At 44.1% G+C, this 25,430-nt stretch overlaps 1 protein-coding gene across 12 annotated transcripts in view; it reads left to right on the plus strand.

The window, feature by feature from the left end:
- SDK1 (sidekick cell adhesion molecule 1) overlaps positions 1-25,430 on the plus strand; it is a 367,601-nt gene that overhangs the window by 305,384 nt on the left and 36,787 nt on the right. For 11 of the 12 annotated variants that reach the window (XM_021412024.1, XM_021412018.1, XM_021412020.1 and 8 more), the window contains 6 exons: positions 3,564-3,765; positions 6,191-6,294; positions 7,971-8,041; positions 12,156-12,291; positions 14,122-14,181; positions 16,122-16,223. In XM_021412024.1, the coding sequence (XP_021267699.1) occupies positions 3,564-3,765; positions 6,191-6,294; positions 7,971-8,041; positions 12,156-12,291; positions 14,122-14,181; positions 16,122-16,223 (675 nt within the window). The remainder of the gene's footprint in view (positions 1-3,563; positions 3,766-6,190; positions 6,295-7,970; positions 8,042-12,155; positions 12,292-14,121; positions 14,182-16,121; positions 16,224-25,430) is intronic. The other variant, XM_021412022.1, reaches the window with a different exon arrangement.

Consider the following 25,430-nt stretch of genomic DNA (forward strand, 5'->3'; position numbering starts at 1 on the left):
CTGGATTGTCTGGGATTTTTCTATTCTTGCATCAGGCACAAAATGGTTGTTTTCTGTCTGCATCCTCAAACAAATTCTGTTCTGTAGGGAGCCTACTTGAAGAAAGCAAGAGCTTATATGCACATGAATGAATGTAGATGCTTAGATACCAGAAGTATCACAATGTAAAAGAGATATACAAGTTATTAAAGAATCTGGTCTGCATCATTGTGTGTTTCTAATGCTTTGGCTCAGTTCTCCAGTTTTAGAATGGATCTCCAGAGCTATCAGAAAAAATATATTTTCTATTTGTGCATAAACACTTTCTCATTTGGAGCTAAAAGAGGATATGTTAGCAGAGAACAGGAGTGTGGGCTTTCCTTTGGTCTTGCACCAGATGCTATCTTCTGATGCAAAGCACTTATCTGGACTCTTGAGCTGACGTTCAAAACTACCAGGGCAATGGTACCAGCGTCACTCCCATGTGCATCACTGTGTTCTGTGCCATGCACCACTCTGACCCATGGTGCTGCCTTTGCATTCATCTTCAAGAAATCTTGACCCTCAAAAATCACTGTCACACAACTTCTGTGATTTATAAAAAGCACAGTTCAGAGAGAAGCACTCTTCAGTGAGCAGCTAGAACAAACCTCCATGGAGGACTGTCAGCTGTTGTTGGCGTTTTGAGGTGTGCTTGCGTGCCTGGTCCTGGCTCTTGCCTGAGACTTGCACTATAATACTTTAAATAATGTTTACTTTTAGTCTTAAAAAGTGACTAACAAGAGACCTCTCATTTTAAATCTTTTCTATGCTTTACCAAATCATTTAGTGCTGGAGCAAGGATTTCCCTTGCTATTACTCACATCTTCCTTAATACTTACCTACAATATTTCTAAAAATATTGTAGGCATTGGCCTGATGTTCAGCAACCAGCAGGGAAAACCAGTGGGGTGCATTTCTACTTTTGTCCTGTGTGATTGGTATTAAAATTCCCACCAGCACAGCTCTCCAGGTCATGTGCAGCCTTCCCAGAGCGTAACAGTGCAGTCCTCAGAGAAAGAACCTCTGGAGCACATTAAGTGCCTCTACTAAAGATGCTGTCTGTCAAGCAGATTTATCAGCTCAAGGTTTCTTCCACCCCTGTCTGATTGTTGTCAAAGTGGAATTTTAAAGTCCAATACGTGCAAGTTTCAGGAAAAAAAAAAAAAAACACCGTGCCCAATAAAGTAAACGCTCAAAGCTCAGATCCTCACCTTTTCAATACGATGTGCTCAGATTTCCCAGGCTGTTGCTGGGTACACAATGGCTCAAGGCAGAACTCCCAGCTCCACTGCAGGAACACTGATCCCTTGCTGCTATCAGTGCTTTAGGGTTATCTTGAATAGGCAAGTCATAACATACAGTGAACTCTTTCTCTTTTTGATGGATGGCTCTGCTGTGTTTGTGCACATGCTACAGAACTGAGTCCCAAGGCGTTGAGAGTTAACTGAAGTGATCCTGTATGTAAAGTATAGAGAGAAAAATGTGTAATTGTGTATCAACAAGATTAGTGTTCTGGGTTGATAAAGAAATTTATCCAGTACAACTGGATAACAAGTAAATAAACAAGCCTGGAACTTTTATAACTAACAAGAAATATTCTAGAGCAAGAAGGTGTTTACTTTCCATTAATAAAAATGCATTTAATGTCCTTGTCCTTGATACTGAGGTAAGCAGGCATAAGAGTTCCCATGAAAATCTCTGAAATTGGTCCCCCATTCTTGTCCTTTAATTCCCTGGGTGCTGCCAATAAAAATCTTTGCATTTTATGGTGATACTTCTGATTTACAGATCCCAAGCTGTATTGCAACTGCGTTCTCCAGAGGTGCTTCTGTAGTGCTCTGGGTCTACACAATGGAAGGATCCCCTTCAGAATAGTCAGCACCAGGGATCCAGGCAGAACGGAGCCATAAGATGTAAATGTAGCAAGAAATTAAAAGGAGTCCATTGAGTCATATGGCCCAGCCTTGCATTCCTGCACAAACAGCTCACCTGAGCATTTGCTCATGGCTAAATTCCCATAAATAAACTCTTCACACTAATGGCTTTGTACGTACAGTCAGGAAGTATATCTTGCAACACAGGAGATTTTAAGATCTCCCGTGGGCAGCAGAAGGAAACCCAATCACTGGAGACCGACGGCGAGATCTGACCTGCCCAAAACTGCACGCTGGTTAAAGCTTATCAGGAGTATTAAATCCCCACATGACACTCACTTCCTCTGATAAAATAACCCCCAATACCTGTCTCAGCCTGTCAGTGTAAGGCGTTGACCTTTTGCTTTGTGCTCTGGATTGCAGGCTGCTGGCACCGAGGAATTCCTGCAGCTAATAGCTTACAGATCTTTTGGCACCGATGTCAGCAAGAGCATGCTGCAGAGAGATGCCAAAACACACAGGAAATGTTCTGGGGGATGGCAGGGAAACAAAGTGCTTGCCGTACAGAGCTGGGAGGAATCATGCAGTCAGGGGTGCGCTTATATGGAAACGAGAGCTGATGAAGTTGAATTGAATTGCTTCTCAAAAGCAAGTCACTGTGGTGTCTCCAATCAATTTCTGCTTTATTACATGCCACACATTTTAATCAGAATCAATAATCTTCATGATAAACAATTAAACAATTATTCCTCACTCTATAGAGTTTCTCTATTGAAATCAATGGAGTGCAGAGACACAGTGACGGGAAAGGAGATCTATATGGAAGCAGTGGGGCTGGCATGCTCACACTTGCATTACCATTCCCTACCTCGTCTGAAAGGTGTGCTGTTAATTGCTCTGGAGAGATCTCCTTCAGTGTTGGCACTGCCTGGTTTGACTTTGTAGGTCCAAGGGCAGTGAGTGGGAAGGGAAGAAGAGGGGATGTCTGTAAACAAACTGAGGAGGTACTCGAGCCCCAGCTCTGCCTCGTCCCCAAAGTGTGGTCGGAAACAGCAGCAGCAGGAGCTGCTGATGGTCCCTGATCCTTGCCAGAGGTTTGGAGCAGGAGTTTAGGGTGGTTCGTAAGTTGTGCTCTTGGACACTGCCACACACCAGCCTGTTCCAGCCCATCTCATTCACTTCATCGTGCCCTGGGTGGGGAGCAGCTGGTGGATGAGAATGCCATGTGGCACACAGCACACCATCCCCTGGTACACAGCAGTAAGCGGGTGTTAAAAAGTGAACAAGTTTACAGGCAAATTCTGTCAAGGAGCAGTTGCAGCTGGAAGCGCACCGGGGTTTCATTAAAGACTTCTCTGGTTTGCTTGGCTGATGATCCTAACAGTTCTTCTCAGCCTGCCAGGTTAAGGTCCTTGCAAGTTTGAAATCTGCTGGTAGAAAGGTGCAGGTTCAGTGATGACCTTTTTTACAGGGAAATAAGAATCAGTTTTACTGCTCACCTTTGCAGCAGAAGGTAAAGGAACGGGAATGGCTTTTATACATCATGGGACAAATCCAAAAGTTCAATCTCCTGTGGCATTACCGCTATGAAAATCCAATTACGCTGTCACGTTTTATATTAGCTTGAATAGCCTCTCAAGGCAGTACCACCCTGTGGTTCAATTGCAGAGCGCCCAGCCCCTCCCCGGCAGCTGACCACCCCCCAGTCCGACGTGTCATCGCGGAGCCTGCAGTTGCATTGGGTCCCTGGAAGTGATGGATCTTCACCCATACGATATTTTACTGTCCAAGTGCGAGAGCTGCCCAACGGAGACTGGCAAACCTACTCCTCTTCCATCAGCCACGAGGCAACGTCCTGCATTATTGAGAGGTACCAGATGATCCCAGCCTAGCATAGGAATTCCTGCACTTTCCACTTAGGGCAGATTGGAAGCCAAAGCAAGCATCACTGAGGCTTATAGTCTTCTGGGGGGAGGCAGGTTAAGGGAGCATCACAGATTCCATTTTGGAGTTGGTGTTACGAGCAGCAATTGAGAGATTCACAGAAGGTCATGCAAGAAGTCTAATTACAGTTGAATTGCAGTGCATCTTTCTGAAGTCCTTCCTGAAAGCTCTGCATGGAAGATAACGCTGCTTAGGATAAACCAAATGTAACTACGCAGTACTCTGCAAAACGCAACTAGTGAGAAATCCTTTCAGTAGTGCCTGATGCTAAGATCCACTCTCAGTGCTGCATTGCAATTATCTCTGTATAAGCTTTTCCAGATGAAATAAGGAACGTTTTTATCTGTACTTTCCATACTGAAGTTTATAGATAGCATCAGAATGTCTAAACTTTGGTATTCAGACTTCATTATCTCCTCAGCAATGCTGTTGTAATTAAAGTCCTTGTAACATCCACAAAAGCAATTGAGTGTCTATGAGGAGGTTCTTGTTTTGCTGTCCATTTACTCTATTGACCAGCTAGTACAAATCAGATTATCTCTAAAAGGCCATGAGCTTTTTCAGAATACACTGTTCAAAGCATTGAGATTTGGATTTTGCAGCTCTGTTATAAAACCATCAGTAGCTGTGACATATGGCTGCTCTCTGGTCATGTGCCAGAAGATATGGCTACATTGGGATCGTTTTGTCTGTCTGCAGAAAAAAAGAAAACTTGACAATTGTATTATAAATATAAACCTGATTCATTAACCCTGCAAGTGTTATATCCCTGAATTATACCCAGTATTTTTCCAGTCAAAACCTCTAAAATCAAGGAGACCAGCCTAATCCTTTAGGCTTGATGTTGGCATTACTGAAAAGATCTTGATTTCAAGAAAGATGATCCAAATTATTGAAGTTGCTGTCCATAATTAACAGTGTCCTAATAGGGCAGCACTGCTGAAAGCGTTCCTCTCCCCACTATGGCTAAAAGCATTTTCCCCTGAAAGTCCAGGAAAGTACTATGCGTGATGCTAGAGTGCTGCCCATCAGAATGCATTATCCCTCGATATTTAATCATTCCTTACAAGTAGCTTTACTTGGGTTGTAGTCAGTGTTACATCTGCCAGCTGGTGGCTAGACACTTCCAATTAATCAGATAAATCCCCCATAACTTACAGCTCTGCATTTCTAGTCTCTGCCTGTGAACTAAAGGCAGCCTCCCCCGCACCGCCCTGCCAAGCCACGCCAGAAGGATCTCTGCTAAGGTTATGTCAGCTGGAAATCGCTCTTTGCATATCTTAAAGCACTGCATCGATAAAAAGAGCTGCAGGGAACCTGTTGTTACTGACTTTATTAAATAATCCAGGTAATAACATTAATTTAAGATGCAGTAGGAATAAAATGCACTGATCATGCAGCATGCTCCAGAGGATTAGTCAGAAGGCGGTGGTGCGAATTCTGGAGCCCGCTGCATCCTGACTCACCGCTGGCCCAGCCACGTCACCGGCCTCCTCCGTGCCTGTCCTGCTCTGTGCAGCAGGGATGGGCAGAGCGCTGTGTGTTCAGAGAATGTCTCTGACGAAGCTTCTGCTTTGCCATGAAAGCCAGTCTTTGCATCCCCATGCAGCACAGCAGTCAGAGGTTGCTCTATGGGCTGCACCTTATTGGCTGTTTTTTTGGATTCAGCTATGAGTTACAGAACCTTAGAATGGTTGGGTTGGAAGAAATCCTAAAGATCAGAGAATCCCAGAATGGTTGAGTTGGAAGGGACCTCACAGCCCCACAACCCCTCCCCTGCCGTGGGCTGGCTGCCCTCCACAGCTCAGGCTGCCCTGGGCCCATCCATGGCCTTGGGCACCTCCAGGGATGGGGCACCCACTGCTCCGGGCAGCAGTGCCAGTGCCTCACTGCCCTCTGAGTGAACCATTTTCCCCTCACATCTGATCTAAATCTACCCTCTTTTAGTTTAAAACAATTCCTGCTTTTTCTATCACTATCAGACCGTGCAAAATCTCTTCCCCAGACTGAACACCCCCAGCTCTCAGCCTGTCCCCACAGTTGCTCCAACCTCTGAGCATCCCCATGCCCTCCTGTGGACCTCCTCCAATGAATCCATGTGTGCTTTCAAGAACCCAAGCCAAAAGCAATCTGAGAGGATGCTGATGGCAGTAAGGGTGCAAACAGCATTGCTTCATGAGGAACTTGGGGGAGGCCACAAACAAAAGGTGATGTGGGGAAGAGAAGCTGCTCCGATGGCTTCTTTTGCCAGTGGGCAGGCTCCTAGGCTATAGAAGTAGAGGCTCATGGGGAAGCAATTTGTGATGGTGCATGGAGATTTCACCCCTCGGCCTCACTTTTCCATCCCACAGCTTGAACCCGTTCACCTCTTACAAGTTGCGTGTGAAAGCGACCAATGACATCGGGGACAGCGACTTCAGCGCCGAGACAGAGGCGGTGACAACGCTGCAGGACGGTGAGCATGGGGACAGGCACACGTGGGGACATTGCCATGGGATGGGTGCTTGGATGTGCCCCTGGGTCCACTGCAATGTGTTCTCTACTGTGACCAGAGTAAAAATCCAACATCAAATGCAGGTTTGTTCTTAGGAGATTGATAACAGGTAGTAACGAGATTGGGCTGAATTAATAGCAGGCAGCCTTAAGTGTCCTGCTGTGCACTCTGAATGAATCATACTTTCAGGAGTCTCCAAATGGAATTAAACTCAGTTTGATTGGCTTCCAAACTCTGCACTAACCATTATCTTTGCAGAAATTGAATAATTTACAAGAGATCATTAAAAATAAATGTACTACCATGCATACATTTGAAGAAGTTTCTTCAATTGTTTTCACTCACAATCCACATCAGTCTGCAATACGGCAAAATTGCTGAGGTATAAGTAAGAAAGAGCACCAGGCTCCTGGAAACATGAGCATTTAATCCCGCAGATCAGGACTAATAAACTGTGAATGACATTGACAAGGCTTTTATTTTTAGCCTTAGAGATCAGCTTCTAATTCCTTGATTGTAGAAAGGCACTGCTTGAATGCAGAAGTAGCTCCAGTGTCTTGAATGGGACTACTAGTGGGGAAAGGAGCTCTGCAAAGTGTGACAAGGGATCTGTATTTACCCTTGGTCTGGGAAATAGGGTAATATTGGGGTACACATCTATATACAGTGCTTAGAATTAGTGCTTAATATGGCACAAGGAGAGACAAGAATGTTTAAAGACTGTGACGTTGAAATTACAAGACCAGAGGGCAGATCTCACGAGTATCCTGATTTAAACAAGGCCCTGCATAGTACTTGAAGAAAAGATGTGCCTAGCAGCCTTTTAAAGGCATCTCAGCTCTCCACCTTCCTGAACAATATCTGCTGTACGGTGCAGGTTGTAACCTGTACTGTTGAGGCAATACTGACTCAATGTTTTGGAATTTAAAATTTTATTTTCAATTCTCTTTGAATTTAGCTGCAGTGAATCCAGAGTTGTGCTTGGCCTCCTCACAATGCAAGAGGGAAACCCTGTGAAAGCTTCTCACCTCCTTAACAAACTGTGAACATTTATTCTGCTGAGCAAACCTGGTGCTGCCACCAGAGCATTGCACTGCAGAGGGCTGTCAGCTCCTGATAAGCGTTCCCTCCTTTGTACTTGAGCTGCTGGAGAGTGTGCAGATGTGTTACAGGCCATAAGCACAGGAATGGGTTAATCCATAGTAAATCAAGTTGTCCTGATTGAAATAATCCGTGACTACATGACGGACTCCCAAAAGCAGTGGGCTTGCCCCAGCTGTGCCACAAATGCCATGGAAAATTTGGGAGCAATTTGCTCACACTTTGCAGCACGCATTCAGCTGGTTAAAATTCCTGGTGAATTTGTATCCAACTGCTTGTGAGCAGCTGCTGTGAGCAGCTTTCTCCAGATTTATGCCCTGAGCTTTTCTCTTGTTCCTCCTCAAGTTGCCAAGGCTTCAGGTAGAGCGGGGATGGGTGGGAAGTGGCTGGCTTCTGCCTGGGTTGCAATATTCAGATCCCTGGCACTGCTTTTGAGACCCACCATGTAGAAACTGGGATGGAAAATTTTGGTGAATGAGCTTCCCATTTCTCTCCCATTGCTCTAACTGCTTTGGTTACTTCTTTTTCTCTTTCAGTCCCAGATGAGCCCCCCGGTTCTGTGCTGGTCACTCCCCACACCACTTCATCTGTCCTTGTGCAGTGGCAGGTAGGTGAAATGCAAAATCGTGATGTTTTTCATTGGTGTTGACCTGTCGGCCTTAATGGTGCATTGCAATGGCTGTTTTTTCTGAGCTGGAAGGAGCATAGTAAAGTTGAAGGACTGCAGTTACTTCCTTGTTTTCCTGATCTGGGCATTTATTTCAGTGATGGAAATTTCTGGCTGCTGCCTTTGCTTTGTGTCCCATGGGGGAAAGCTTGAGAGGTGAGAGTTTCTGCCAAGGTGCCTGAGATTACAGCTTGTACAGATTCACCTGTCCTCTTGTTGATATCAATAGAGGTGCATCTTTACACTGAGAGCATTTAGCGGTGTGTAGCACCGGCAGAGATCAGGTAATCAAAAGCTCTGTTGTTCACATTGCGCACTGCCTCCTTCAGCTGCCAAAGTAATCCGAGGTGTATGCTGTGCCTGAGATCCTGTTCGTACCTTTGAGGGGCTCCGCATGCCCTCTTGGCTCTTTGAGGGCTAAAAAAACTAAGATGTCTTCAGAGAAAAGAAAAGCAAGTTTCAGCTGTCTGTAATATCTCTGAGCTGGATATGAAAGTATTCGTGCCGAGTCTGCATTTTATACACACACTTCCTGTGCCTTCCTTTATCTTTCCATCCAAAACTGGCCTCCTGGGATACGCTGGAACATTTTGTGACCCACTGCCTGAGGCTTCTTTTTGTGGAGTAAGCATTAAGAGAGGGAACCCAGTGGGGTACTGCACGTTATCCATAGCCTGCTCTGGAAAGCCTCTGCCCACCCTGCTCCCGAGACGATGTCCCACGCACACAGTAAGGATAGCTTTGGACAGATTGTATTATAGTGAAAAATGTGCCTAACGCGTTTACAGTACAGATGGGGCTCCTTGCATACTGGAAAAAAATATATGTATGAGGGTCTGTTTATTGCTATGGAGCAGCACTTTAAAAATACGCCTGGCTGTACTGCGGGGTTGCTGGCCCAAGTTCACGCAGCTTAACGCTACGTAACATCATTGCTTACAGCATGTTGAGCAAATAGGAGGCATGTTGAACAGTTTTACCAAAGGAGTTGTGGAGAGACTTAAATCTGTTGCCCCACCTCCAAATAAAGCCCACAGTGAAGGGAAAGGTTTAGGGAAGGGCGACAAAGAGGATGTGAGGCACGGTGTGCCGTGGAAATAAACATTCCCCCAATTGACTGATTATTGGTGTGTAGTTAATGTGAAATAGGTGGTTGTTTAGGTAATTGGATGCTTTTTAGTTCATGAAAATGAAATGGGGTTGTTGTGCCAGAGCCATCTCAAGGGAGTTGTGGGCGATTATATGTCATTACTGCATGTATATTAATAGATCCCGGTAATTCAGCCGCACTGTATTTTTCAAATAAACAAAAATCTTCAAGTCCCACAATAGCCTCCAATTAAGAAGTTGTTTCACAGCAGTGTTTAAGAAATAATGTAAACTGAAAACAGCAGTCAAGCTAAATGGGAGAGTAGATTTCCAAGCAAAGCTAAATTTTTAACTTGGAGCTGTGTTAATAATTCACGGAACAAACTCTAGATGCACTATCTGTGCTTTCAGCTGCTTGGTCCAATCAGTCCATTATTTTTAAATTTAAAGTAGGGAGAAAATAAGTAATTTCCATTGAGGTCTGCTCTATCAATAATGCAAGGTTATTTCAAATGTTCTGGAGGATGTTATAGTTAATATCAGGATTATGTATGTTCTGCTTCTGCCATAGAGACAGCAATTATTCAAACTTACATTGTTTTCTTTCTTCTTCCAAGAGCACAAAACTGTTTCTCTTACTCCTGTAGAATGTTATGGGCTGCCACTCATAATCATTTTACCTGTTTCAGCAGATCCCTCAGGCCTCCATACAAAACCCTAAATAATCCATTACATCAAAAGCAGTGTTCTGTCCGCGAGAGACAGATAGGAAGGGGAAGACCTGACCTTTTAGCAGAGTACCCTTTTCAGGAAAGAGGCATCGTTTGTATGGCAAGGAGAAAGACAGATTTCAAGCCATTTATTTTCTGAGCTTTCCTCCTAAATTTAAAGAAGAGGGAAAATGGAGAATCACATGAAAGCGTAAGAAAACAATGCTCGCTATCAACCTATCAGTGTTATACCACAATGAGGAATTAGGCTCTGTCTGTTAGCAGCTGTGTGGCAGAGTAGGGAGGAACAGCTTCAGTAGTGTTTTCCTTTTAAGACTCTGTAGGATTTCCACTTTCAACTTTTGTGTTGTTGTTTTTTTTAATTAAAAAAAAATGCTACATGAGCTCGTAATTACCAGTAAGCAATATCTCATCTGCATCTTGCAGAGGAGAACATTTTCAGCCATGGAAGAAGCTGTCACTTCCTGGGGTCTGTTTGTTCAGTCCCTTGCGCAAGGGATCTGGCCTGTGGCTAGAAAAGGCTGTAGGACAAGAGGTTGATTTATTTACCTTGTAAAACGGAGTCTGAGAGGGAAATATAGTTGTTCTTTTTAGAATACAGCCCGGGAGTAAAGACCCCATAAGGAGAAGAACAATGTAATCCAAAAGGCAATGTTAGCAGAGGATCAAATGGTTATAGACTCACTATGAATTATTTAGATCAGAAATTAAACGAAGGTTTCTAACCACCCGAGTAGTGGAATATCTTTCCAAAGAAATACTGGGAAGCAGAAAAAATAGCTTGTTTTCTGGTGGAGCTTTACTGTGAAAAGGACTTGGAGTTGTCTTCTGAAGGCCCCACCTTGAAGGTTCTCAATCTCACAACCTTGTGTTCCTAGGTCAGTCTGTAATGCAATTGCTGAACAGCAGTGAAAGGTGGCCAAAGCTTCTGCGAAGGATGGGGTGCTATAATAGGCATGAAACATCATGATGAAGGAGAGCAAGTAAAGCAAGACCCTGGGAATTTTTTGATTGCTTTCAGCAGGTTCAGGGCAGGACAACTGCAAAAGAAGCAGGCTTCTTCCAGGAGCAGTTTCTGCTCCTTCTCTCGGTAGCTTGGTGGCTTTCATAAACTCTGGATCACGTACTTTTCTTTTTTGGCTTCCATGCACTACAGTCTTTCTACTTAATTCTTCAGTCCTTGCCCAAAGAAAAATCTTTTACATAGAATGAGCCAGGACCATCCTCTTTCTTTCTGCTGTTCTAAGGAAGGGGTGGAAGATTCTTGTCATTTCAGGAAGCAGAGTCAGGTTATTATTGAATATCTGCCTCCTTTCTTGTAAAAAATATGCTTCTTACTTTCTTCATTAGAATTACACTTGGTATTACCTTGTACTGTAACAGGGTATCACACCAGTGGTTAATTTTTTAATGATGGACTGAAGGTTTCTGTAGTAAAGTTCTCTAGACTGCTAGGAATCTTCCTGGATTAAAGGCAAGGTCATCATTAAAATCCTTTTCATTTATCCTTTCAGCCCCTTAAGTTTCAGTACAAGAATCTTTAGAAGATAAATGGCTCAGGGCATCTTTTCTTCTGTGCAGTTCGTAGCCTGCATTAGACTCATGAATGTCATTTTTTCCCAAACATGAAGAACCCCTTTGCTCGTCTTTATTTAAGTAAGCCGTTCAGACAGAAAATTCCTTTCAGTGGACTGGTTGTATGTCTGTAACTGGAGGAAGATGCGAGGGACCACTGAAGAATCCTTTGGATGTCTTTGAGCTTCTACTAGCATGTTCCAAAGGAACAAAGCATGTATTTGGGCCAGCTCAGTGCTGAACATCCTCTACTGCTCCAAGCTGCTATGGAGGAGGTCTGGGTTTTCCCATGGACCTCAACCAGTGCAACACACCAGAGTTCATCATGCTGCGACTCCTCTCTAAAGCCTCTCTGGCAGCTGTTTTCATCATCCTAATGAGCCACAGAATGGTTCGTTACTTTTCAGATGGTTCTTGGTTACTTTAAAGGTAAACACTGTTAAATGAAGAATGCTCTATGACAATCCATCCACTACAGATCTTGTCTGTGACAAAATAATTTACTTTTATCATCTCCAAAGTGAAGCACTGGTTTGCCGTGTTGGTAACCAGCGGTGTGCGTTTTCGGTTATCCGTGATTTATATTCTTTATCCCACAAATTTGTGCTTGTTGCCATGCACATCTTAACGAGGACATTCTTCATGTGAACGTTTTTCAGCCACCCAAAGCGGAGAGTCTGAACGGGCTGCTGCTGGGGTACCGGATCTACTACCGGGAGCTGGATTACGACACCGGGTCTGCAACCGAATCCAAAGCTGTCAAGAACCCCTCGGCTTTAAGAGCCGAGCTCACACGTAAGCCTGTGTTTTAGATGCTATCATATCCTGGGATTTGTCTTTAGACCAGATGCTATGTGCGCTCCTACCTATGGAAAGAAAGCACCATTATGCCCAAAGTGCTGGAGATAATTTAGATTTCACCCAGTCAAGGTGAAGATGCTGGAAAATGCTAATAACTTCTGTCTGATCAGCATCGCTCGTAATGGTGCACTCTAATCTGTGCCAGCGTGCTTGAATCGATGTTCTGTCCTCCATGTACCCTCTGATTTCCTGCTTTCTGTGTCCCCACGATTACACTGGTAGACTTTTTCTGCCGTCAGACAAAAAAGAGAGGGACTTCATTTCCCTCAGCCTGCTATTTTCTAATAGTTTTTATAATTGACCTTTTGTTTTTCTTTTTGCAGTAGAGGAAAGCAGCTGAGGAGAAATCTTAAATAGCACTTGTAAAATTTTGAAGTTTTTTCCTTATTTTGGAAGAAAATAGCAAAAATGAGCAAGAACGTGCATGCTTGCTGTGGTAGTTGCTGGGATTTATTTGGAAGGAAGGTGGAGAGGGAAGGGAACAATGGAAAAAAGTGAAAAGGGCTCAGACAAAGGGTAGAAAGGAAATCAGAGGGAAGAATAGGCAGAATAAGGTGATGGGAGGTGAAGATGTGAGCGCTCGGTAACTGGCCTAGCAGTGAGAGGTGCTCACAGCAGGACCAGCTTTTGTCCTGCTTGATGTCAGTGGAACATTCAAAGTAAGATGAGACTCTAAGAGCAGCAGAATATGTCTAAGGCTACTTTAACGTCTTACATCATCTCCCACATTTCTCTGAATCCATAAAAATGGTTTCTACAAAAGCAAGAATGATTTTGGTGTGAATGTGGGAAAGGTGGATGTATTAAATGTAGCATCAGCATCCATCTGTGACCTCATTTACATCGTCAGTCCTGAATGAGGGCTCTGGGAGCTCTCAGAGGTTAAACCAGAGCAGACATGTACAGCTCCTCCAGGTGTAGGCATGCACAAGGCTTTTTTTCCAGGCAAGAGCTGAATGATGAGCTGTGTATCTCATCATAAAATAATGACTTTGGTTGCTCTCTAGTCTTTTAAGCCAGGAAGCTTGTAATACCTACTGGTTTCCTCTCTTCCCCCTTCTTGCTGGCCCTGCAGCTATGCTGCTAATAGCTGTATAGTAGAAAACACCTTGCTCTGCTTCTCCAGGGAGACAAGAGGGAAAAATAAGGATTGGAGACAAGTATTATAAGAGAAATTTCCCTCTTTCTCCTCATAATATGACAATTCTCACTTAGTGCACCCTCGTTCCTCACTGACCTGCAGTTTTACACTGCTTAGCATATTACTGTGGTTCATTCACAGCAGGAATGTTGAATTCTGTAAGTGAAACTGTGGGAAATCTAACATACATTTAAAGAAACGGGTCCTATGCTACTGTAAGTGTTTGCTCTTTGTGGCCCATGTTCCAAGTCTTTACCCTCCAGCTCTCCATGTTTCAAATTTTGCATGTTGAGACCTAAGAATGCTGTGCAGTGTTTAGTTTCCCCCTTAGAAACTGTTTCCTTTTCACTCATTTATTCTGTTTAATCTAAGAGTCAGAACATTTCTGTGCTGTATATTTGTGCAATTCTCTGTTTGAGGAGGAAATGAAAAACCCATGTGAGTGAGATACTTTTGATGTGTTACAGGAGTGATGTGGTTTTATTGCCCTTCGAGGTATAGTCCTAAAGCTCAAACTGTGTATGTGTGTGCTGCATCATTTGCCTCTGTCTCTGCTGTACATCATTTGCAATAACTGTTTCCTTGCACTGTAACAAGCTTTCTGCTTTGCTTACCCTGAATAGCCCAAAGCAGCTTCAAGACAGTGAACAGCAGCTCTGCATTAACGACGTATGAATTAACACGTAAGTGCACACTGCCTTTAGATGAGACTCTTTGTAATGGTTCAAAATACAGTATAGGCAAATTCCTGCAGTTGTCCTCAGTGGATCTGGCAGAAATCAACACAAATTAATGATTCTGTTTTCCTGAGTTTCTTTTTCTTTAAGCCTTTGCTTTCCCTACATCAAAAGACATTGATGATGCAAGTAGGTAGTGGTTGTAAAACTGCGGCTGCTGGGAAGGTAAAACATTGTTGACTGTAACAATCCAGCATTGCTGATGCTAAATGAATTTTGATTTGCTTGCTACATATTTTGCAGTCCATCTGAGTTTAGCTGTATCACATCATTAGTCTACGATTCAAGCATTGCAGTGCTCAAGCATTCCTTAGAGTATGAGGCCAGTTTAGAGAGGGCCCAATGAATTTATATGCATCTCTAGAGGTGTTTTCAATTGGAAATGAATAAAATAGCATTCGACAGAGTTAAAAGGCAAGTTGCTTTGTGGTGATGATGGTTCACTAGATAGGTTTTGCCCAAGGCTTTTGAGTCACAGATTGTGCTGGGCTAAAAAAAAAGAAGCCCTATCCCCACTGAAACTTGCATGCATGAACTCTCGTATGTTCCATTTTCTTCCACATCCAGTTAACACTAAAATCTCCCTTGTGGCTTTTCATGGCAGCAATTAAACTTTCTCTGTACCAGCTGCCTAGTACTGAAATTCTAATCAAGAGCTATATATCTTACTTTTTTTTTTATTATTTATTAATGGACTGGCAAAAAGTTAGTGACGTATTGGTTATCATTTATTCTATACCCGAGACTAGGAAACGAGGCTGAACTCTGAGTCAGACATAGGAGCAAGGCACTTGTAAATATTTCCATGAAAGTAAAACTTGAAGGACCAGCATGATTAGACTTATTGAACCTCACCAAACCGATAGCATTCTGTCAGCCTCAGAGAGAAAGGTACAATGTGATTCATAGATAACAGAGAAAATTATTGGCAAAGGGAGAAATTTGTACCCCTGGCCATGCATGTCTTAATCAATTCTGAGCTCATTTAAATACAGCAATTTATATTATTGATTTCTTTCTTACTTTAATTTCACTGTTAAATATTTTAGATGATAAATATTTCTGTTAGGATTGATTCTTCCATCATAGAAAAGTAAAATCCAAAGCTGCTCAGCTGCTGCCTTCCCAGTGATGTTGACATGGTTCTATTCCACCCTCATTTACATCTATTAATCGCCCCCATACCATTGGGTTTTCTTGCTTTTTTCACGCTGCTTTTATTTTCCTACCTCATCTGTAAGAGTAGTTTCTATGTTAGCAAAGAAATTGGTTCTGTGATGGCCAAATGGAGCCCACACTTCAAATTCTTCTTTCTCTTTGTGATTGATATTTAAACCATGTTCACTTTGAGGGAGAAAGATACGCATGCAGTACTTCGAATGGGACTTCAGCTTCCCTACTGCAGGGTGTCCTCTGGATCCCGTCGCAGCAGCGACAATCTTGAGCAATGCAGCTGCCAAATGACCCCTGGATGGAAGTCTCTGGGGTTAGGCAAAGGCTTGAAGACACATTCATTCCTACCAGTAGAGATCAAAATGAGCCCACGTGTTCCGCATTCAAAGTCCCGTCTTTTCCCTTGTCATCAGGAATGACCCAGAGATATTCTCCTAGCTAGTTAATTGTCAGGAGTGATCCTTCTTACTGGAGCAACACAGTGAAGATACTGGAAAATTCTGTCATCTCATAGCAAAGATCTTTCGTAATTATGCAGAGCCTACTGTGATGAATGTGTTGAGGAATGATGGAAGTAGATACCACACCATTGTGCTGTTCTAATGCAGTATTTCATGAGAGAGGTGTGGTGATGAAGAAGTGATGGAGACTAAGACAGGTCAATACTGTAATACACTATAAATAATAATATATAATATAATTTACATTTTCAGAGTTGAAGAAATACAAGAGATATGAAGTGTTAATGACAGCATATAATGTCATTGGTGAGAGCCCTACCAGCACGCCAGTGGAAGTGTTTGTGGGTGAAGCAGGTAGGTAAAACAGGTTTATATTTTTTTTATTGTCAGCAAGTTCTAGTATTCTCCAAATATTGGGAAACGACTTCATCATTATCACTATCAGTTTTCTGTAGCATCCTCTCCTGGCATAGGTTGGCACCAGTAGCTCCTTGCCTTTTTCAAAGCCAGTTGGTCTACAGGAATAAGGGAAGAAGGTGCATTCGAAAGAAAAAGAGAAAATCCTTTTTGGAGTTGCAGGAGGATGACTGTTCATACCAAATTAGCTTGAGGGAAAAATTGACTCAAGTTAAAGAAGTAAAAAGTAGAGCATAGGAAAGCCACAAGGGAAAAGAAACAAAACTACAAAACAAGGGAGACTTGGGAAGCTGGTTCTTTCGTTTTATCGCTGTCTGTGTAGAGACACTGCCTGTGCACCACATCTTGCTGTATTTTTATGCTCTTGAAGTCAAGAAGACATTGTGTCCAGTTTAATGCTAGCTCTGGAGCCTCGGATGAAGATTACTCTAGAGAACATGCAGATTTCTACCCCTGCATCAGGCTCTGCAGAAGCCGTGGTGCAGTGGCACTATTCATGCTGCTACTTATTATGGATGTAGTGCATGAATTCAGGCTGTATTTATGAAGTGTAACTTGCCGATCCATTTTAAATCCCTCCATTAGAAGGCCAGAGGCAGACATCAGGACAAGAGAGTTAACTAGGCACTCCTCTGGATGCTTTGTGAAAGAAGTGATTTGGTGGAGCAGAGATAACCTGCAGCTGAGCCTGTCCTTCTCAATGGCTCCAGTGGAACAGTGGAGGGCTGGAATAGCTGATGTCTTCCTCTCAGCCCGGTGGCGATGCGGGATTTACAGTGACCCCAGCTGGAGAGAGGCTGGCGCTGAAATGGCTGTTAGTTATGGTATCAATTTCTGCAGCAACATCTTTTGAAGCTTAAAACAAGAATAGGCAACACACTCCCTCCTGTTGTTCAGTCTGCTGCTGGGATCAGATCTGATTGCACTTTTGTTCTTCTGTCTCAAGGCTAAGATGTAAAAGTTAGCAAACTCAGAGCTAATATGATTTATTATCATTCACTACAGATTCTGTTGCTCAAAACTAAGTAAAGCCCACTTCTTTTTAATATTGCTTCACCTTTGCATTTCAAATAGCGTATAACAGTCACTATCTTCCTTTGAAAACGTCATAAATTAATCAGAGTAGCATGGTTCTGGAGACAGCTGGCAGTACTTACGTGTTTTCTAGTTTGCTGCTGCTCCAGTGTCTTTCTGTAACTGCAGCAAAGGAAGCCCCAAGTGGAGCCAACTGTATCTGGCTTCAAAATAGATTTTTGTTTCAGAACAAAATATCTCCCTGCCGCACACTGAGCCAACAGCCGCATTTCTACACATGTACAGAGCACAGAAAATCAGCTGGGGAAAAGAAGGAGGTGCTGGTGTGTCATGTATGTTAACCACACAGCACAAGTCTTCTTCATTGCAGCTCAGATGGGAAATATGGCAATGGAAGAGGCCAAACTTGGGATGAAAACGGGCTGCCCAGGGAGTGGTGGGGTCACCATCCCTGGAGGTGTTCAAGATCTGCTGAGATGTGGCACTGACAGATGTGGTTTTGTGTCATGGTGGGGATGGGACAACAGATGAACTTTGGTGGTCTTAGAGGTCGTTTCCAACCTTACTTATTCTAAGACTTTCTTGCACAGGCAGGGCTGGTGTTTCTGAGGTTGTAATGTGACTCAGCGCAGTTTTGAGAGATCCTGACTCTACCTCTGGTTGGGGACAATCTGGGTTCATGCAGTAGAAGTGATGAACATAGGATCTTCCTGCAGATCTTCACACTTGTAGTGTGAAGTTATTTTGCTTTGTTATATAACTGCCTCTTCCACCTCCAGAGCTGGCTGTGATTTATACTGTGAGCAAAGTGATGGGAACTGGTGCTGCAATTTAAGTTTTAAATTGATTTGTGACACTTTTGAGTTAAAGTGCGCTGTAGAAATGCACGTTTTTTGTTGTTATTGTTTGCTTGATGTTCTTACCCATGGTAAAGTCGGATAAGTAGCAAGCTGGAAAAAAATGGGGCCGCTTAGCTTTGATGATGGGACACCCATGTAAAAAGTAGAGAAAACCTTGGCAGTAAACAAAAACCACTGGCAACGTGAGCGTAGCACTGAACACAAAGTGACTGAAGCGGACCAGTCCCTGTCCTGAGGGATAATTTATGCCCAAGTACTGCTAAATGATGCTTCATTGTGCTGAAAGGGTTGCACTAATTCTAGTAGGTGTAAGAAGATTCCTTGCAGTTGTAAAAAGGAATATACAGCACACACCTTTGGGCGAATGTGGTGGTTTTAGGTAAAAGAACACTTTAGGTAACATTTCAGGGGAAATACCCATTTCTGTGGGGTCTGCAGTGTTTTGTACAGCATGAAGCATCCAGAAATCATACTGATGGTTGGTGTGCTGTGTGGGATGGGAGCAGCAAACAGCCAGCCAGATAAACAGTGCAGGAGGATGAGCATCCCCAACCCTTTCATTGCTCTTGCACTCTCCCTTGTGAGATTTGAAGATGTTCCTATCATTGTGTCTGGATTTTTACAAGACAAACTCAAGTAGGCGATGGGGTTCCCTAACACACATACAAAAAAAAATACACCATTAAAACCAACCTTCTGGCAGTTTTGCAGACCAAACAAGGAAAAAGCCCCGAATCCGGGAGTTTCCTTCAAGCACACTGTTGAGCTTTTCCCAAAGCAGCATCCCAAGCGCTCAGCTCTCACAGGCATGGGCCTAGGGCAAGTAGAGATTCCAGGAGAGAACAACCAGGCCCAAGTAGCTGGGTTGAGATGCCAGGTGATTTAAGGGGATGGATGCAAGCAGGTTTAGGTTTGGTTTGGTTGGTATCTTTTGCAGTAGGTGCAGCAAAACTTTTTTCCTCATTGCACCAGTTTTGTCCCATCTGATGAAACAGCCCAGCAAAGGCTCCACGTCTGTGTGTTTCCAAACCTCCCTGATGTGGAGTATAAACCACCCCTATGCTGCACTGACAGGTCTGAGCAGAGCCAGCCCTCCCTCACCTGCTTTGAGCCCTGCATACCTCTCCTGCATGGAGGAGATTCGCAGAACATTGCCTGTTTATATCTGGCTGCAGCTCTGCCCTGCTCATTAGAGAACCACGTGCATCTCCTGACAAACAGCAAAAAAAAAAAATTGAAAGCTGCCACCCGCAGCAACAAGAAGAGAGCTGCAGCCCCTCAGCAAGCCCCCTTCTCGCCTGGTTAATTCATCGAGCAGTTCAGCTGTCAGGGACTCTGGCTTTGATTGGGAAGGCAGAAAGAAGCTGTGCTGATCATCATCCTGGCCCTAAATGCAGCTGCTACCAGAGGTGCTGTTCTGCTTGACTGAAATTAAGGCTCTGTTAGAGCAGCCCCTACATCAAGAGCATTATTCTACCGGGTCACTGTCGCTGTCTGATTGTATGGTGGGCTCTGGAGTTCAGGGTAGTCCACCACCTGCATTTTAATTAAACAGAAAGCACAGGTTTGGGGCAGGCATGCTTCACCTAATTTGGGCTGGTGAATAAAATGGAAGGCGGCAATACAAATCCTGCGCTAACGAGCCTGCAGCCTCCAGTGCTTCTCTCATATACTGCAAAGCTGTTCTGGATGAAAAATAATGGAATTCATAATTTCTTCCAGCAGCTGCTGCTGGAGGAGAGCGTGTGTGTATAGAGAGGAGGTAGCAGAAGGGGTGAAGTGCTCTGAGAGACGCTTGCCTTTAAATAGGTTGTAAGTCCATTTGTCTGAAGAGGGAGTGATGTGTGCCGTTATAACTGATGGTGGCATTGGTGACCTTCAGAATTTGCAGGAACTGATGAGGCTGGTTTGTTGTTGTTGTTGTTGTTCTCTTTAATAATGATCTCTGAGAGCCCATTCTGCAAAGGGAAGGGGAAGGAGCAAAGCACTGGCAGACAGAGATCCACTTCCTTAGAAGTCCTCCACTAAAGCACTGCCCTGGTTACTAACATCATCTTTCAGGAAGGCAGGTTTCCTGCCCATCTCGCTTTCATCAGAGTGAAACCTCAGCTTAGAAGGGAGCAGGACTGGGACAGAGTTGACCACTTCTCTTCTCTTATCCTCTACAAAAACATGAATTTACCCCTTGGTGCAAAGCTCACAGAGGCCAAAGCAAATATTCCTCTTCTTGCTGTTCCATCTGCCCTTCTGCCTGCATCTCCACAGCTGTTCCTGGAGCTCCCAAAGTCAGTTTTGTGTGCCCACACCTGGAGCGAGGATGGAGGCTCTGCCCTGCAGTTACAGTAGGGGATGTACTCGGAGCTGCCAGTGTTTTGCAGGCGAGGAGCAGAAACTATCTGGAAAGCTCCAAGACCCAAAGCCGTGATTTTGTGTTGGAGAGGAGAAGACAAAATAGAAGGAGCCATGCTAAGGAAAACAAAGACTGACTTCCCTTTGTGAGCTGCTTCTAGCAAAGAACTTGTGTCCCTTCCAACCTGGTTGTTTCTTTTTCAGGCAGTGCCCCTCTGTCTCTCCTGCTAATGCTGGAGAATGTTGTTGGAACGAGGCTGCTTTGTCCTTGAGTGTTTTTCTCTCCTTGTGTGGGTGTTGTGTGCTCACACAGAGTAACCTGTGTGGTCTCTCCTACCCATTATAGGTTGCTTTGTGGAGAAGGAGACCCTCAGCACTACCTCGGCCCCCCCTTCCTATAGCATGGAACTGTTTCTCCTTCTCTGCCCGCAGTGCAGCTGAGAAGATGCTGCACAGAGAAGTCCCCTGTGCCTCCTTGTTAACAGCCTACAAGAGGAATGACAACATTTCAACACATTCAAGCTGGCAGCCTCAATCAGACTGCTGTGGCCCTTTGGCTGTTTTCTCCTATCTGTCTGGGACACGCGCGCCCTGTCCCTCCGTGGCTGGCTGTGCCTATGCAGATAGCTGTGCATCGCTGCTGGCACGGCTGGAAGAGCTGGGTGGGCATTTCCATCCCAGCCACCACTGGAGGAGGGCAGGGAAGGATTGTTGTGGCCATTTCACACTGCAGTAGTCTTAAAACCTGTCAGCCTAGGGACAGCATCTTCCCTTGATAAACAAAAGGGGAGGGAGGAAGCTAAGGGAAACAAGTACAATAAATCACAGGCTTCATTGTCTCCCACTTTAAATAAAGGGGTTGACCTCCCGTGGCACTTTAACAGCATCACACCTGTGATATGTTAAGGTATTTGCATTTTGCTTGTCGGCTCTTCTAAACATCAGCAAAAGGCTACTTTTGGGGGGTGGCCAGCTGTTTCAAACGTAGATTTTCATTTTTCCCTTAACTTCAGCGTTAAGAATCTGCAGAGCTGTTGCAATAAATAGGAATGCCCTGCTCCAGGCGTGACCCTGGGTTTTCATCCTGTTCCCAATTCTCTGCTCCTTAAGACATGAGTTCTCCACTGAGCTTGGAGTTAAAGATCCAAGCCAAGTTCACCAAAAATATGCTAAAAAAAGGCAGAGTAAAGTCAGATCAGAGCAAGGAAGGAAAACTATAGGAAGATGGTGGGGTGAGAAAAAATGAGGAGACCTTTCCCACTCCAAACAGAAAATAAACCTTTCAGCTTCTCTTGCACTGCTGTAAGCTGTTATGATTATATCCCATGTACCCCAACAGCATTCCCTTTCAGAGAGCCATTGAGTATCTCACATCACTGTTTCAAGGTGGGTTTTAAACTCCAGACTCACTGTATACGTGGTTTCCATGTGGGGCTTGATTGCAGCAAGTCCAGTGTGGATTTGTTGTTCCCATCAATTCGGCTCCAGTGGTGGTAATAGCAGTATAGATAGCACTCAGTCGCATTATCTAATCCTGCAGGGCTATGACAGAACAGTAAAAAATAACAAACTAAAATGTGTCTACATTAGAGCATTAGTTGTTGCTTGTTACTGGTGGAGCTGCACTGCTGGGGAATTATGGATATGAATTTTCTAGATAAACCTGAGCTCGCTTTCCTACTCCAACTAGCTATTTTCAAAGGGTAATTTTAAGTTCTTAATTTGTTTATAGATGAGCACGAAGGTTTCATAATTAAACTTCCAGTTTTGATAACTTAGCTCAGTAGCTGATCTTATAATGGTAAAACAGAAAGTAACCGTGCCAGTGTGAGTCCGTGGAAGAAGTGTCCTTAATGTCAACACGTCAAAAAGACATCCCTGCAGCTCTCTGGAGACTGAAATCTAATGTCAAGGCAGAAGGAAGCAAAGTCTAAGTGAGAGCCGTACTGCTGTCAAAGCAAGTTATTCTGCCATAGAGGAAAAGGAATTTTAAGAGAATGCACTGGAAAGCAGTGTCCAGATTGAGACATAGATTTGATGGGCTTATTTGACATCTTTAATTCTCCATTGACTATCCAGAAGCTCCCTAAAATGATTTGCAATGTTTTCATGCTGCAAGTAAAAGCTGAATGTGCGCCTCATTAACAGCTCATTAAGTTGTTAATATTGGTCATAAGCAGCCTTTGGTACAGCACAATGCTTTATACAGTGCATCAGCTCCTGCTTAGCTCTGGTTTAATTGCCTCTTTTTATCACATCTCAATGTGGGAAAGATGTTTCCGTCCAAGCAAAAATAAAATCAGATGTTGATCATCTGAGCTTCCTCACCTCTTCCACTGTTCTTGCTGGTGTGGGTGGTGTGGGACTGCAATTATCATGCGATGTTTTGCCCAAATGACGAACTTTTGTCTCAAACCCTAACAATTTCATGTCGATTTTCAGCACTGACCATAGCCTGAGACAGACAGCTATCCATTCTCAGCTTCACCATCTGGACTCTTGCCTTTGTTCTGCAGTTGGTGCGAGCAGCAGTGGGAGTGGTAGGACAAACGGGCGGCTGGCGGTTCTGCTGCAGTGTTCCATGGCCCGTGAAGAGCTTGGTGCGGGGGCATCCCTGCACAGAGGGCAGAGGGATGGAAAGCCTGATCGCGTATGCAAAGCCTGACTGCGCTAGCAGCAGAGCTACTCCATTAAAAGCAAAGAAATTAACCTTCCTTTCGAAAACATGAGCCATCAGTAGTAAAGTAAAACGGACCATAAATCGCCCTGGTAAGAAAGTGGGGAAGCCCCAGGTTGGTAACTCACGTTCAAGCAGACACCTTCTGGAGCTGGAGTATTTTTGACTAAAGGATATTTCCAGCCAAATCTGTGTTCTTTCTAACTGCACGGTCCTGCTCTGCTTGTTTTTCTTCATCCCAGGGTGTGTGAGCAAAATGTCATAGGCTTTTCTGTACAGGTCTCAGCTCCCCGCAGCATTGCCTCCTCTGCACAGCTTTGCTGTGAAGCCAGCTGTGGAGAAACACAGTTGGTTTTCTTTTCTGACATCTGTTTGCTGTACCCATCGTCAATCATGGCACTGGAGGTGTTTCAGGTTGCCTGTTGTAGATCAAAAGCATAGAAAGTTGCAATTTTTAGTATGAATTAGCAATAATTCTAGAACATGGTGGCCGCAGCAATCCAGACACAGGCGTGATGTCAGCGGCATAGGACAGACAGCAGAAATGAATTCACAGGCACTATGACTGCAAAATGAGTGAGGAGAAGACTTTCACTCCGAAGCTTAGATGTACATTTAGACTCTCGCTCCCCGGGACCATGAGATCACAGTCCTCCAAGGCCTCCCTGGGGTTCCCTGAGCACTGCAGCCTGTAAATCCTAAATTAAACTCACGTGGGGGTCAACCACCTGACCTGCTTCAATATCGGCAGTGAGAGGTTATCTCAGTGGCAGATCTCACCTGCTCAGATTGACTTTTTGTGGTACGGTTTTTAACTTTTGGTGTATGGAAACCCAGTGAAGATTCACCCCAATAATTAGATACGCTCTCTTGACTTCAGTGGAGGAGAAGGAGTTGTTGGTGCTTATTAGACTTTAGTAGATCTTGCTGTTAGTGAACATTAAGTGGGTGCTTTTGTCTGCTGCCGTGAACTTACAGCATTATGATATTAACATTTAGGATTAATAAGTTATAATGAGAGAAATGTACCTGTAAACGGAGGAGGAGGGCTCTTGGGAATCAGGGAGATGGTCTAAAATGGGTAATGTTGCCTGTCTCATGGACAGACTTCTTGAGAGAACTGAGAGCAGCACTTCCCCATGCAGTGCTGCTCCCACTCCTGCTGCAGGTGAGAGAGGAGCCGAGCTTCTATCAAACACTGCAGTTCTTCACCATCTCATGTATACTCCTGGGAGTGAGTGCTGCACTCACCAGAGCTGACGCTGCTCTCGCTCATACAAGCCTCACACCGGGTTAGCTCCACTAGCTTTAGTGGAACTATCCCTAATTTACCTTGTAAGGGAGAAGGGATTTCCGCTGTAGGTTTACGCCTGTCTGTTTGTTTGCGCATCCCCAGTGCAAACTCTCGCTGCTCCTGCTCACAGGTCTGTCCCTGCTGACTGATGGGCTGCCTGCGTGCGAGCATATCCTTGTGGATTCACAAGAAATACAGAACAAAAGCTTATTTTATTATTTTCCCCTCCCTGCTTTAACCACCTGTATGCCCTTTCCAGAGGCAGTCTTACAATTTTGTAAGAGCTTTACTTCTGGGTCAGGTGTTCTCAGTCTCGTGATGGATAATCTCAGTATGCAACGTGATAGCCAATTTTAGGCTTTTATTAGCTAAGTAGAACCACGGCCTTCAGGTTCAAAATATGCAACATTTGTTTACAGGTTCTGTTTCACGGTACTGCTTTGTGACATCCGCCGTGGTTTAGGGATTGTAATGTGAACACGCTAACTTTTTTTACATCAGATTGTGTCTGCCCCGGGAACATCCTGGATTGCACATGGCTCATTGGAAAAGCTGATCTCCATGTTAAAAGTTTGGTAATCACAGCACCGGTGTTTTCACCACTGAAAGAGGTGGCGAAGGAGAGGATGAGAATTACTTCTGCTTGATTCGCTTGCCAGTTTATAAAGGTTCTTCATGAATAAGTCATATCCATAGAGATTTCCTCAGAATGTGATTGCCTCCTTGGTTTGAAAAAATGGCATTGGCAGATAACCTCCTCGAGGCTGGGTCCATGGAAGGAGTATCCATTTCTCGTCCTTGGTTCATTTCAGTGTTTTTTTCCAATACGTGTGGTGAATGCAGTCTCTTCTCCTTTAGCCACCAGCATCCCTCTGTGTACCTCTCCAGAAGGTGAGAATACACCTAAACGATACTGGAAAACATCCCAG

Source organism: Numida meleagris, chromosome 13 (genome assembly GCF_002078875.1).
Source record: "Numida meleagris isolate 19003 breed g44 Domestic line chromosome 13, NumMel1.0, whole genome shotgun sequence".
NCBI classification, from domain to species: Eukaryota; Metazoa; Chordata; class Aves; order Galliformes; family Numididae; genus Numida; species Numida meleagris.